At 39.9% G+C, this 15,609-nt stretch overlaps 1 protein-coding gene across 6 annotated transcripts in view; it reads left to right on the top strand.

Annotated features, from left to right (window-relative positions):
* STK38L (serine/threonine kinase 38 like) overlaps positions 1-15,609 on the top strand; it is a 51,493-nt gene that overhangs the window by 5,730 nt on the left and 30,154 nt on the right. The window contains exon 1 of one of the 6 annotated variants that reach the window (XM_030040838.2): positions 2,248-2,391. The exons of 3 other annotated variants lie outside the window; for them this stretch is intronic. Coding sequence is in view for 1 of the 3 variants with exons in the window: in XM_030040834.2 (XP_029896694.1) it covers positions 7,655-7,709 (55 nt within the window). In the remaining 2 variants the exon portion in view is untranslated. Of the gene's footprint in view, positions 1-2,247; positions 2,392-7,649; positions 7,710-10,698; positions 10,816-15,609 lie in introns of those variants that run through there. 2 more of the 6 variants (XM_030040834.2, XM_030040836.2) reach the window with 2 other exon arrangements.

Here is a 15,609-nt window from a genome sequence, read left to right as displayed (position 1 = left end):
GGACAGGACACAGGTGTGGCCTGGTGTCTCCCCTTTATTTCCCAGTGCAGAACTACTTCTTTGGCTGATTAGCTAGATCTGAACCAAAATGTGGAGAAGGCAGGAGCAGCTTGCAGGCTGTTCCACTTCTTCCCATAGAAATGGAGACAAACATTTCAGGAAAAAATTCCCCTTTTCCAAATTAGCCAGGTAGAAATAGCAGACCTTTATCCAATGACATCAGGATCCTTTTGTCTTGTTTTGTATATTGGAAAAGTGTTTGTCACAGACATTTCTTAAGATTTGTTTTAATTATTTTTTTGCAATGAATAGTTGCATAATGTGTTCCCAGCACTTCCCTCTCACTGGTGCCTTACAAGGGAGGTAACCAGAATGCCAGCCAAATATCAGCCTGATGATGAAAGAATTGTTCCTCTTAAAATGTCACTAATTTTTAGCATGCTGAGTCCTGTATGAGGAGGAAAGCTTATGTTAGTAGCACCACAAACAAAAGTGTTGTACTGCATTGTTTAACAGCAGTTGTTTCTTGAAGTTAAAGATAACTGGATTCTTCTGTATTGTGGTATTTAGTGTTTGGCAGAGCAGGAAAAGAGAACAAATTCAATCACAAGGTAAGGTTTTAATGGGAATACCTGTTTTTACAAACTGTAGAAACTGAATATGGAGAATGAAGTCTGTTTAACAATAATTAAAAAGTATAATTTAACAAGCTCTAACATCTGGACTATAAGGGAATTTTGTGTTCTGCATATAGCTTCTCTGTGGGACACGAGGCAATCATACAGCAATGAAAGACATGGCTGTTACAAGCATGCAACAGCCAACTGTTAAAGCACATTGCTATTTAGTGGAGTAATGGCTTCTGGTTAACAGATATTTGTGTAGCAAATACACTTGGGGAGACTTACTTAACAAGTAAGGTCGTCTTAGGTGCAGATCATAATAGTGGTGTGTCTCAGAAAGCAGTTAAGTGCATCACAGGGAATTCTGACTGTTAAGATAAGGTGAAAGAAAGGAATTTTATCACTTCTGGTGTCATTAACCTGCATCTTTGTCACTGGCTTTTGTTGGTTTTGTTTGTGTTTGGTTAGTCCACTAAAGTGCTAAATAACTCTGGTTGAGCAGGTGAGTTGATATTCTTCATGACTGACTTGCCGTATTTCACTTTTGTAAATCAAAAGTTTTGTTGTGCCTAAAGAAAATTTCTCTTACTAAATTAAGCTGCCTGCTTACAGTTTAATTTATTTCCTTCATGAAATTTATTACAGCATGTATCTTGGTTTCTGCAAATGCTGTAGGAAAGGAAATATTCAAGGGGGGGGGGGCAAACAAAACAACCCTGATTATATTGTAAATACAATTTCTAGTAAAGTCTTATTGTTTAGTCCTTCCCCAGTCTTAGGAGGCATAGGTAGCATCTTATGAAGTAATGACTAAGGGCAGAGAAGCAAGGTTTATTAAAAGAGGAGTTCTCCATGAATTCAGCTCTCAAATCTCTTGAGAGCAAAGTGTATTGATGACTGTTTTATATTGAAGTGTATTAGATGGGTTCTCTTATGGTTAATTATTGCATGGAGACTTTCCCTACTCTGTCCTGTTTATCTTCTCAAGGAGTTTCATCTAACAGAGAAGGAAAGTTCATATAAAATAGGTATTATGTGAGCGTCTTAGCCCACTTGTACTTTGGATATGGTGACTTCACTGTTCAATTGCATAAGTAGCAATTAGAAAATTCTCTGTGGTTTGGGGTTTTTTTTTCCTCCTTTGTAAATAAACAATTATGTTAAGAACACCTGGAATAATCTCCTGTAAATTGCTTATGCTTTGAACTGTTCCAACTAGAAATTGAGTGAACTCAAAGTCAGGCAAAATGACAGTAAGATGAATAAGAATCTAAGAGCAGAGACTGTTTTGAAATATTTGAAAAGCCCAAAGTGCAGAATACAGACTTTACATCAGGAAGATCCTCATAGAGGGAGAAAAAAAAAAGTGTGTGTAGTATAAAACATGAATGTAATTGACTTTTAGTATCTGCTTAAAGAGATACATGTGGAACTGAAGTAAAATAAAACTCCCCCTGATATTCTTCAGCTGAATCCCGAGTGTTACAGCTGTCTCTGAAGTTGAGTTATATAAGCCACGGAGTGGTTAGACAGCAACAGAAGTTGAGGCTGTGGCTCTGCAGTCCAGTGGTTCTGCAGTCCAGTGAACCATAGACTACTGTCAAGCCACAACATACTCCCAGACCATCGTGCACCTTTGATTAAAAAACACTCCTGTCCCATTGACCAGCTGCACGCTGCCAACAGTGTCTGTGGACCCCAGGTTGGAAATCACTAAGTTATGAGGAGCTGTGGTATTAGGAACAATCATCTTCAGAAATAGTTTCAGGTAAGAAAATGAATTGCGGGTAATTTATTACATGATTTTGAGGACAGCTTTTAGATGAAGGGAGATAAAGATCTGGAAAAACAAAACCAGTTATTTTGGTTTGGAAGATGAAGGGAGTAGAAAAGGGGACTCCTTCCTCCCCCTGTTAAATCTTTTTCCTCTCCTTTCTTATCTCTCCCTGTCTTTTTTTCATGAGCCAGTGGTAAAGGGAAAAGAACAAAGTGGAATGCTTTAGATTTTTCAAGCTTTACTGGCAAACCTTCAAAGAAATTGGAAAATTTTTTAGCTTCTTTCTTATGTCGCAGCATGCACCGCTTCTTGACCAGCTCTAGTTCTCAGTAATTAGCAGTGTTTACAGGCAACATTCATCCATTCCTTCTACAGGAAGGAACACACTGAAGTCACTGCGAGCCCCAGGTGCACAAGGAAATGCAAAGTTGTCTCCAAAGATTTGAGGCCATGTAGCCAAGGTAGTGTTAGAGGAGAACAAACATGTGGGGTGAAAACTTTGATTTCAGCTGTGCTGGCATGGTAGTAATATATGGAAGGATGGAGCTGTCCGGGTGAGGATTATAATATATTTACTAGCTAATCAGTTTGAGTATGTACATCTTGGCATTTCCAGAGGGCTGGTTACACCTGGGATGTAATTTAGATGCAGGTGAACTTGTATCAAAGTTTCTTGTGACAGGAATAGTGATGTGTCCTCTTGTCTCGCAAGAGTTACTGCTCTGGGCTTTGTCACAATGAGGAGTGAGAAATGAATGCTGTACTGATACAATCAATCCTAACCAGTATGTGGATATTCAAGTTGACTTAATGTATTGCAGCTCTAATCCCAACTCCTTCAATCAATATCAGTGATGCTGATGTTACTGTAGGGTGACCTAAAGGAACTTTCCACTTGTTTTTTCAGGAGGCATCAGAGTACAACCTGCCATGTTCCCTGCTATCAGGGTGCCACTTGCTCTAAGTTCATGTTGAAAGCATTGTCTCTAACAGCTATGGTTCATTGATAACTCCAAAGTCTTAGGCTTGTACTTGGATACCTTTAAGCCCCATCTAATCCCAGAGGGCACCTGATTCATGTTAACTCTTTGCTTTTGCTCACAGACATGTAAGCCAATTGTGTAGTGGCAAATGAAAAAAGAACAGCAAATCCCTCTCAGCGTTCAGGAAAAATAGATGAACATTGTATTGCCCAAGCCAGAGATGAGAGAATTTCACATGTCTGAATACCCTGACCTACACCACTGATTTCAGCTGCTGCTCACATCTTGTGCTGCAGCCTGGCTGCTGACAGAATAACTTTGCTGAACACCTTTGCTGGAAACTAGCAAAGAGGTTCCTTGGAGCCTGCCAAAAATGCTGCTGCCTTCAGCTTTGCTCGTCAGCAAGATGCAAAACTCTGGCCATGGTGAGGGTACAACAAAGATATATGCTTGCCCATTAAATAAGCAAAATAACATTCTGCTTTGTAAAATAATCTTTACAATCAAAACCAACATTTAGAAAAAACATTCGTAGTTACGCATCCATTTTTTCATGTGTACTTTAGATCACTGCATTTGAAAGGACTGGAAGAGTAGTGGAAAGTCAAAAATGAAAAAGGAAGTAATTGTGAGGTAATTGGGGGGAAATTGTTATACTCTAATAAAGATAAGTAATTTTAGCTAATTTTCCCTCTGCCCATTTTATTAAAGAAGCAATAATATTTAGCAAGCAGTTTTGGTTTTGTTTACACTCCAATCTCAGTTTCAGATTTTGACCCCCAGGCATGGGATGAGCCTGTGTTGTTTCAGGAGCAAAGGCTGCAAGAATTCTGATCCTATTTCTCTTTCTAAAAAAAAACAAAACAAAAACAAACAAACAAAAAAACCCAAACCAAAGAAAACCCAAACCTGAAACCTGTTTGTGTTCTTTGTATTTTTTTCCATGTAGAAGCTCACTTTTGAAACTAGTCTTGACAGTATCTTTCTTATTTCTATTTGACTGTAATTTTCTCAGAGAGACACAGCATAATGTGTTTTCTTGGTTCTTTTGCCTGAGTGCTCTGAAGCAGTCATATCATCTTTAAAGAATGCTGCCATATGGACTAAGAGGCTAAAAGCTTCTGTATTCTTACTTAGGACATTAGAGAGTGATAGTGAATCTGCATCTGCCTGTGTGCAGTTGAAGAATGCAGTTGCATGATGAGATTTTCTTCTGTCATTGTGGCATCTAAGTGCTTTCTCTCCCTCTCTTGGGTGCCAAGGCAAGGCTGGATTTTACCACAAAGATGTTGGTTAAGTAAGGTCCACCCAGCCCCCTTCTCTTTGAATCATAAAATGAATCCTCTCCAGATATTGCAAACTAATAAACCATGGTAAGAGCAGTGCGGATTAAGCTCCATATTTGTCTTGGATGGAAGGCCAGACTTCTGTCTGGAACATCTGAATCGGTGCTTTGGGTGCAGCTTCCTTCTATTCAAGGGTGGTGATCATCTTGTCAACAAAGCATCTGATTTACAAAATGAAGTCACTTACAGAAGTAGGGTCACATCATATATGTACATCTAGGGAGGGAAATAGGGGCTATTTTGCTTGTGGCATAAGAAGCACTGCACCTGCTTATGCTTTTTCCTCCTGTTTTCTCTTCCTTGGGTAGATCAGGAATGTGGTTTGTGCCTGACCAAGAGTGTAGGATTTTTAACAGAAATAAAATTTGGCTAACCCTATTTTTTACAGGGAAGCTGCACTGAATGCATTCTAATGGCTTTCCAGATTAATGGGATCTAAATTAATATTTGCCAATGACTAATTTATGAACAAAATAAACACTTAAGAATTTAATTGTAATTCATGGCTTCCTTTGGTACCTCAGTCAATGCTGCTTCTAAGCAAGAAGTCTCTTTTGTTGATACAAAGCTAAATCTACTACCCGTATTGAATTTGGTGGTATATTCTCGTCAACTTTGAGGGAGAGGGGACTGACAAAGAATAATCCAGCCTCTGTTGTGGATACCTAGGACATTTTTTGAAGTGATAGGCAGAGAGAGAATATATGAATGTACCAAGTTCTTTTTATAAGTGCTTTTTCAATATTGAAAGATCTGGTGCTCTTTGAGGTACTGACCACATTTGACCCTGTGTACTTCACAGGCATCGTTCAGTCAGTTTAGCAGCTGTTTATAAAGCACCAAAATTCAGAAGGCTTTCATCATCTTTGAATGAAACACATTCTTTTCTCTCAACTCAGCATCTCTAAATTTACTGAGCAGCACCAATCCTCTAATATTGTGTGTTTATATTGTTACCTTGTGCCATCTGAATGCAACAAAGTTCAAATTAATTAATATAATCAGCTGATTTTTCAAAACTGTTGCTCTGAATTGTATTTGTGACATGTATGGCTTTGCTTTCTAGCAAAGTTAATTTGCTGGGATCTATATGATGCTTTCAGTGCGTGTGGGGATTTATTACAAGAAGTGAAGATTGATGTTCATGATCAAAGATTTTGATCCCATATTATCTGTGTCCTCTTAAAATTACTCTCTCTTCTTAAAGCAGAGTATAAAATATTGTTGCTTTTTCTTAGTTTTCTAAGTTTGTATTACTTGCTTCATGCCCCTTTACTGCCAAGAGACAACGTAAATATTCCTGATGATGTAAGTCCTTGAAATTGAGTGGTTTATTCAAGTGAGCCTATGTCTGTATGCTAAATTTTCTTAAAGAAGAATATGTGGGAGCTCTTAAACTTTTGTTGGCTCTGGAAAGCAGAAATGCAGTTAGTGTGTGGGATGGGAATATTCCTGTTGGCTGTTCCCCTTTTCCATGGCTCTGGCATGTTGAAAGTCAGCAGGTCTTGTTTTTTCCTACTGAGAAAATGTGGGGTTACATATATTACCTAAATAAATACTTAGAGTAGTTCATATTTTGTAAAAACACACTTGGCATACTTTCACCAAAGATGCTAGGTAAAAGCAATTTGTGTTTTGAAGGAATGTGCTATTTTGAGGGTTGATAATTCATTTTCCCCACCTTATTCAGTCCTTGGCCTTTAGAATGGTATCAACAAAGGAAGTGACTCTTACAGATGCTTTTGTGATGTGGTTCCTAATTTATTGAGAGCTGGACTGAGATCCATTGACTCATTTCACGTAAGCCACCAAAGAGCTATTTCCAGTTATTGCCTGGACCAGGTCTTTTAGCTGAAAGGTCCCATCTCTGACTGCCAGCCATGCTTCACAAGAAACATAACAAACTTGCATTACAAATACTTCAACATTATAATTCAGCCTTTGAAGTTTTGGCAGTTATTTGGCAAAGGATGTCTCCAAAGAGGTGTTTTTAGCAAATGCTATATAGAGAGCTTCAGATCTTCATCTTTTGTCTTTATGTGGAGAATATTTTTACTGTCTATCAGGTGCCCAGAGTTCAAGGAGGTAAAAATGACAAGATGCTCAAACCACAGTTGGATTCAAATTGTCTTAAGTTTGGTGGGAGCTGCATCTATCCACATTACAGACAGTTGCCCAGTCCTCCTCTGCTGCGAGGGTCCAATACTCTATGGTGCAGACGGGGATGGGGGAGGGATTTTTTGTTTGCTTCATTTGGCCCTTGGAACACATTTTAACTGTAAGTCACATCCATTTGCTGTAGGACTACTATCTGATGATGCTGGGTTTCTAAAAGTGTTTGAGAAACCTGTTATAGACATGGCCAACAGTTACAGGCTTTTGAGATGATCAGGAGAAGCAAACAGCTAAATCCAAAGATTCCAGCTACCCTCATCACAATGAGAGTTGGCATTGTGTCAGCTGCCAGGCAGGATTCATCTGCCTCCCCTTGGGTGCTTAAAAGTTGCACATCCAAGTGAGTTAGTCGTCTTAACCGTCCTCTGTAGTCAGTGGAGATGAAAAAGCACTAGGAGGAGATGTTTGCTTCTACCTTCTGCAAGGGAGACTAATTTAGGACTCTGCCACTACAGCTGGTAGAACAGAGGTTAACAGTTTTTCAGGAGAAAAAGATGGGTACAAGCAAGGCCCCAGTGGACTTCCAGTTGTGGAGCCTCGAATGCAAGTATACACTCTCTGATACTGCTGTGTGACTTCTGAGTAGTTTTCGATGGCAGTTGAAATTTCAACAATAGTAAAATCTGCTGGCTTCACCTTAGTAAAATATCCCTGCAGGTGCATGCAAAAACTTGTGAATTCACAGACTCCTTTTGTTTTGCCGACAGCGTAGTCAGAATCCCTTTGTTTTTCTCCAGAAGAGCGTGAAGAATGTGCTTCCTCAATAGCAGCTGCAAAAGCCCCAGGGCCCCGTGTGAACAGCAGTGTAAGTAGGCAGAGCTCCTCTGCAGTTGCACCTCTGAAAAACAGCGGGCTCAGGTCAACTGAGCTTTTTTCTATTTCCTGCTGTAATTCTAGTTTTTCCCATAGTTCATTGTGCCATTTAGTGTTAAAAATAGAATTCCATAAAACATTTTTATGTTCCTTAAGTGCACACATTTTATTTTTCAAACGTGTATCTGTATGAAGGCTTGCCAGAGGAACAACTTGCCTTTCCCCAGTGCTGACCTATCTGACTGTAATACTAAACTCAAGGTAAGAGTCAGGACTAACGCGGCAATTCCATGTCTCAGCTCTTTCTTCAGGTTTCTGGCAGCTTCTGAAAATTACACTTTGAAATTGTCCTCATAGTTTGAGAACTATATGTGGAGAGTGCTATGTAAGCCTACGTTATCTTGGATCTATTTCTATTATTAAATGGGTGGAGTTGGAAGGGGTCTGTTCCCCAGGCTGCTGTAGATACTTGTTAAAAGGCAGGATTCTCTGGTCAAGTTCTTCCCTTGTTCATACACCTTCAAAGTCGTCCCAGGATTGAGCCTGGGTTCATTTGCCTTCCTTTGTAGTCAATGGTGATGCAATTGCTGACTCAGTTTACCAAGATGATGTGTTTTATGTTTCAGTTTTGCAAAGTACCTCAAGATCTGGGTGGAAAATACTTTAAAAGGGCAAAACATAATTTGCTTGAAAGCTTTGAAGAAGGTATGTCACATAGGGAAGCAGAATAAAGCTTGCAGCTCCACTTCATTGGAGAATGCTTTCTGGCATTATTAACATGAGGAATAACCCAAAGGAGAGGAAAGCAGCTTGAGGCTTGGTAACAACACCAAGAGACCTTTGCAGCTTTGGGCATGCTGGGACTGAGGAGGGCACACCTTCCCTTCCGGAGGCTGCCAGCAAAGCAGTTTCCCTGTGCTTTCAGGGTTTGCTGAAGTTTCCATAATTTATTTTATTACTGATTTATTTTGCAAGATTTTAATCAAGAGGATGCAAAAAAAAAAAAAAACCAAACCAACATAGACTAACCTCCAGATCTTGCTTCCATCCCTGTTCATTATCATCTTAGATCTGGGGAGAGCAATGAAATTTTTATTATGCATCTAGGCTAGGGAGGTAGGGCTCAGTATGAATTGGGGCATGATCTGTGCAATAAAAAGTGCTAGATTTTGCACAGACCTTTTCTGACTGCCAGGAGTACTTCTAAAATAAGGGATTTTTCTTGGTTTTCTTTTTGTAAATGAGTGCAAGTTGAAATGTATTTTAAGACTTAATTGAAGCAATAATTAATTGTCTGAGGAATCATATAGATGTTTTTGATTCTGTACTAATACCACATTGTTAGACTCCTTTCTCTTTATTTTTGTAGTGCTCTTTATATTTTCAGAAGTGAAGAGAGTATAGCAGAGCAGCTGCTTCCTAGTGATTTGTGAAATTGAGAAGTATTCTGTCTTAGCCTGTGTTATATCAATGTGACAAACTACATTCCTGATATTATGTGCGGATTTACCAGGAAACTGGTAAAACTTTCCAAATGTTGTCTATTTATCAGTACTTTAAAAGACAGCTGATTAATGTTATTTGCATATGAGCAACTGAATGTGTAAACATTGACTGGGGAGTCATTCAAATGAATGCTTTCATCTGGATTCACAATAGCAACATTTAGTCAAGGCTGAGTGTAGCTCAACTTGGAAATGTTATCACCAAACTTGGCCACTTGCAGTATATTAATATTTAATTGTCCTTTCTATTGCCTTTTCCCATATATTTTCCTCCAATTTCTGAAATCAGAATGAGACTTTAACCCTGTCCTTGGAACAGTGAAAGACATCTCAGTTACTTATCTTGCCACATACCCTTCCAAATCCACAGTATACAGATCAATGCCTCTTCTGCAGTCGATTGTAGTAGTTAACTTGTTGTCCAATCTGATTGAATGAGCAGCTCAGAGAAGTGAAATGAAGGAGAAGGGGCCACATGTCTCCTAAGTTTGGGGGCCAGGTTAAATAATGAATTTTCGGAATGAGTTAATAATTTTTTAATACTTCTTTAGCATCTTTACTCTTAAGAGCCCAGGTTCTTTGTGCATATGAACTTATTAAGCCTCCTGACATGACCTGCTAGGTACAGGAATGATATGTTTGTTTTCATGTAGGGTAACTGAGGCACACCCTAAGTACATTTTTCTTTTCTTTCTTTTTTCTGTAGGGTTTGTTTTCGCACATGGGAAATAAAATAGAATCCAGATCATCTGTTACTTAATGCAGTTTCCTGTGTTGTAGCCACAAGAGCATCCTTCCTCTGTACATACATTATCTGCAATTAGAAAAAGAAAGCTCAAAATATTCATGATTTCAGCGCTTGCATCATTGGCAAATACCAGGTTGTACTTTGCAGGACGATTTGTCCACAAGTCACCATTAGAAGTTGTGTTAGGGATACTTTCACTGCTAACTCTTCTGGTAGAGTTGTTGAGTAGAATGAGAGCAGATGCATTAAGGAATGAGTAAGAAATTAGAGTGGGCCTTAAGGTGGATGTTCCTGGTGTGTTGCTATAGATCAGGTACAAGGCTTTGCTGTAAGTCTTTGCTCTCGGCATTCTTTGGGTGAGCATAAAACTATTCAAATTCAAGTACAAATTATGTCTGTGTCTACTGCATAGTGTGGACTTCTGCTCCATGTCAGCGTTGCTGTTTGAGCTTGCTTGTCCATGTCAGGCTTTATTCAACATACAGGAACCAAGCAGCGCTCCAGGAGGAGTGCTTGGTATGGCTTCTGAAGCAAGAAGCAGCAGCACATAGTACAAACCCTTCCTGGTCTTTGTAAATATAGCCAGAGTTATTCATGAAGAGTGCAGCATGTGATATGCTATCGAGGGGATAGATGTTCAGCTGTTCATCATAATTAGCCTCACCATAACCATTTTCATTAAAATCAAATGAATTGTGTTCTGCATTGTTGCAGCCTGAAGTAAAGAGGGATGTGAGAAAGTAGTTATAGCCTGTCTTTTGAAAGCTTTGCAAAGCTATCCTCTCCATCAGCCCATTTCCAAATGGAGCCAGCAAAAGTTGGTGCAAGAAGAACATGACTCGTTGGTAAGAGTTAACATTTGTTTAACAGTTGTCATTGTTACACTCTGGGGTTTATGTTGTACCCAATCTGATATAATTGGCCACTGTGAAAAGGGACAGTCCCATCCTCCTATCGCCACAAGTGTATCCAAACCCTACTTGGATGTAGTTCAAATTTGGGTCCCTGCAAAAGGGACAGTGCTGTTCTCCCCCTTGTCCTCTGTGCCTATCCATGTTTCATTACTCCTCTTTCACTGAATTCAACATTTATGTAGTTGAAGGGTGGGACAGACCAACTTGCTGATTTTATGGAAGAACGGTCTCCTTTTTACAGGAGCATGGGGGTGGTTGGTAGCTTAGTTTTGTCAGGCTGCTGAGTTCACCTAACTCGCCTGTGGCTGCATTATTGGGAAAACTGTAGGAGTCCGTGGCCAGGACTGGAGGGATCAGCAAAGTGAGAGGGAGGGGCCCCTCTCTCTCAGAAGCAATTCATAGACCTGCATTGACACTCCTTGAAACAGAACTTGGCAGCAATGTCTATCCTTTCTGTGTAAGGGCCTTGTGCATGGGGCCCATCCCCATAAGGAAATGTTAATGTTTCAAAAGTGGAAATGATCTCATTCTTCCTACGGCTTATTTGGGTTTTTCTCTAGTTACTATTTATGGGAAATAGCTGGTTGTATCCAACTTGTCAAGCAATTCAGATTGCTGCCTGAAAGACTTCTTTATTTGCCACTTCACCAGTCTCCATCTTTATACATTGTTTGCACTGAAACGGAATTTCCTGCAGGTAGCTCCACTTGTCTTCGTCTCTGCTTGACAGATAAAGAAATGGAGGCACAATGACACTTGGTCACCTTACAGGGCAATAGACACAGCTTGAAAAGGAACAGTGAGAGCTGTTCTGCAGGAACACAAGTGTTGCTTTTCCTTCTACTTTCCTGTAAAACCCATACCTTTGTATGAGGTGACCTGTGTTCCGTGAAGAGTCCTTCTTACTGATGAGTCTTGCTCCTTTTCTCAGTCAAGGGCATGCTTAGCCCACAGGACATGCTGCAAGACTGTTTTGAAGGCTTTCTTGGTGGGAAAGGTTTGCTCCTAAGAGAACAAGACAACAACTTGCTTATTCTTGCCATAATCAATTTAATCTTGAAAGCATATGAAGCTGGGCTTTTTGAGATTTTTATTATTTTTTTTTAATCTGGAAATTTGCCCGTTCTTGCATGTTTAACTGTAGCATAGCAGCTACATACAGCTTAGTATCTTACAGAAACTTAAGCAGATATCCTCTGTTCCTTTTCCCTCTCACTTTCTTTTGCAGCTGGATATAGCCAGAGCTTTTACCCACACCCTGCTTTTGCCTCTCTTGTCCTTTAACTAGGAAACCAGATAATAGAATCAAATCTCTGAGATTAATTTAAAGGAAAACACCACCCATTCTGAGTGAGTTTTCCCAGGCCAAGACTGGAGAGTGACCTTCCACAGGGAACTAATGTCCATCACAAACCTCATCATCTTTCACCTAGGTGCAAATCTTTTATTTTCTTTTTCTTTTTTGCCTTTCTCTTATCTTCCTAGAAGGGCAGATGTGTGATGTGTAGGAGGGATCATGTGTGTATACACATAGCCGTAACAAAGCACTCCTCTGGTCACTCTTCAGCCCTAGAGGAGATGAGCAGTTGGGACATTAAGCAGTAGGTTTCAGAAGACTCTCAGATTTCATGAAAGCAAGGTTCTGTGAGTGTGCCACTGAAAGAGCTGTTTTTCTCTATAACTAAACCTCTAAATCTCAAAAGGATAAGCCCCAGCTACCTACTTGCAGTGTATTTTTGTTCTCAAAGTGATATATAGATTGATACAGTGATATATATGTTCTCAAAGTGATATAAATGTTGAAATGCAAAAACACAGTTGTATTGACTGTTCTCCCCTAAAACAGTCTGATAATAAGGCAAAATGGTAATGTTTTCTCTTTTCAGTTGTCCTTGTTATCACTGTAGGGATCAGACGTTGCCATTATGGTTCCTTCATGAAATAATATTTCTTTCTCCACCTTTGGTACTGATGGCCAGAGCTCCTGATGGTTTGGTGGTAAGACTATGGCACAGCTCCATCCCCACTGTTCCAAATCTGCTTCCCAGCTTCAGGCACTAGGAAGGTGGTACCATGTATTCCTCTCTTACATCAAGAGACCACACACATCTTTTCATCTCTGTGTATCCTGGGCCTCATCAAGGTAGTCTGCTTTATGTGCCAAAAGCTGTCTTCTCCTCCAAAAATCATAGTTAAAGAAGTGAACTGTTGTAGTGGGATTTGAATGGGCAAACATCTGTTCTTCAGTATTGCATATACTAACAAGATGCACTACCTGCATTTGCAGCTTTTTAAGGCCAGAGGGATCTGTTGTGCTCATTAACCCTGACTAGAGGCATTGCACAGGCCATAGCCAGTCATTGATGTTCTGCATCTCATTTAGGGGTCAGCTCCTTTGCTGGCACAGACTTATCATGTGTGATTACTATACTTAATTTGATTGATGTGATCTAAAAAGAGCCTAGCAAGAGTCAGGGATTCAAACATACATCAGTAAAAAGAAAAACAAACTTAGTGCTCTCTTCTCCTCCAGCATTCTCCAATGCAAAAGTCCCTCCTTGTTTCCAAAGGCAAAGCCGCCCTCTGCTTCCGCTTCCCTAGGCTCCTTAGAAAATAGAAAGGCTTTACAGCATCCCTAAAATTTGAGAGTAGAGTTTCTTGGATCAAAGCTGAAAATGTATTACAATTTCAAGGAAACTTTATGCAGGCACCACGTTAGAAGCTCCTCCTCTTATTCTTTACTTCTGTTCTAAGTTATGTATCCTGGCCATGAAAGAGCCAGATGTAGAGAAATCTACTGTAACTGAATTTTACTTTTAGACAGTTGTACATGTTTTGGAGTGGGACATATCTTTCATTAGACCTGAGTATAATTTTATCCAGAAAACCAATAACTGAGGAGGGAAGCAGATTTTTGGTTGTTGACCTTGCTCTGCTCGTAATTATTTAATGATCCAAAACATTGCAGCAAAATATTTAGCATGGGCTTTTTTATGCCAGTTAATTTAGCAGATCTTAAAACAATGTTTTCTTGAATATGCCTGGATGCAAGTATCTGCTAAAAGCTGAGAGAACGCTTAAGTGCACAGGAATGCAATTACTTCAGTAGATAGAAGAGCCTCCCATTTTTTAGACATTTCTAAGGACAAAGATTTGCAGCACTATGAAACTTGGGGAGAGCGAGGAGAAAGGAAAGATACAAGTAAGCTAAAACAAGCTATGAGATGTCATTTCACTGCACAGCATTGTTAGCTTTTCAGCAAGCTACTGATTTCTCTTGTCACCAATAAATTAAAAGGCATCAATTCAGACGCTGCAGTAAACGCTGGAAGAGAGGGGTGGCTGCATGGGACTGCAAGTCTAGTTCCCTCATTGTGTCTTGTGCTTTGTTTAGTCACCCAGAGTGTTGTCCTGAGCTGACCTCCGATTTGGAGCACTCCTTGGAAGACAGCAGCGTATGGATACACCAGCACCTCTATTCCCTTCCTGTTCCTATTTTCTCCTCACTCTCTACATGAGGTTAATGGGATGGGTGGGGGAGTCCTACCTTGCAGCCACACACACGTGGACAGTAAAGCAATTTGAGTGGGTACTGCTAAAACCCAAATGATTCGATTGTCTAAAAAAGCCCTCTGTAAAGAAAATAAAATTAGTTATTTGAAAGGACTGAGCTCATGAAGATTTCGGTATGTCATTGCAAGTCATTCAGTGCTGAGTGAGTGTTCTAAGTACAGGATGTCTCAAAATGTACTCTTAACTTTGGGACAGAGCTATTGATAGTAGAGCATAAAGAATGTAATTTTATCGCCAAAGGTTGAGGCAAGTGGAGCCAAGATGGAAGTGACCTTATTAGTTGATTTGTGTTTCTAAAACTACAGGTGACCAGTCTCCCATTGTTAATGAAAGCAAAGGTTACGATGTTTGGATCAAAAGTTTCTTCAGTACTCGAAGTGGGCAAAAGATTAAAAGGAAGAAAATAAAGTGCATATATCTTATATAGGTGTAAATATACATAGTCTATATATATATACATATACATACGTATTTTTGTGTATACATACGTAGTTTCACCCAGCTGGTATCTTTTCCCATCAGGGAAATGAATTTGTGTTTGTCAGCCGTGCATGCTGCTTGTTGAAAGTAGCAGAGAACTGAATCACGGCTGCTGTTCATGGGAGACCTCTGCTGCTTGGCTTCATTGAATAGCAGGAAATCCTGAAGTGCAGCACAACTCCAATATTCAGTTTTTATTCCATATTAGGAAATATTTCCTTATCATTACTGTGGGTGTGTTGGAATGATTTGTGTGATTAGTTTCTGTGAGACAAATTAAAAGACAAGGCCCTGTCACTTGCTTTTGGACAAACTCCATGGGAAGGAATGAACAGGCTCAGCCTGGGGAAGGGTGGCCCTTTTCAATCAGCGCAGGTGAAACCAGCCTCACCAAAGCTATTTTAAAAGAAAATGTTTCAGCCCAGTGCGGTTCCTCAATCTGGGTTACGCAGCTTCTCGTGCTGGCACAAAGCATCGAGTGGCAGCGGGAAAGAAACAAGCAGATGGTTTGATGGAAAGTGGGACGGCTTCTTTCAGAAACAGTACTGGCTAGTGCCAGCTTACAGTGTGCATACAGCCGTGGCCTTTGCTGGAGGTTTTTGTTGTTTTTTGGAGGGTTTTTTTGCCTAGTCTACTGAGAGCGTCTCCTTGACATTTTGGGGTATTTGTACA

This window comes from Aquila chrysaetos, chromosome 17 (genome assembly GCF_900496995.4).
Source record: "Aquila chrysaetos chrysaetos chromosome 17, bAquChr1.4, whole genome shotgun sequence".
In the NCBI taxonomy this organism is placed as follows: Eukaryota; Metazoa; Chordata; class Aves; order Accipitriformes; family Accipitridae; genus Aquila; species Aquila chrysaetos.
This window is presented reverse-complemented; position numbering and strand designations above follow the sequence as displayed.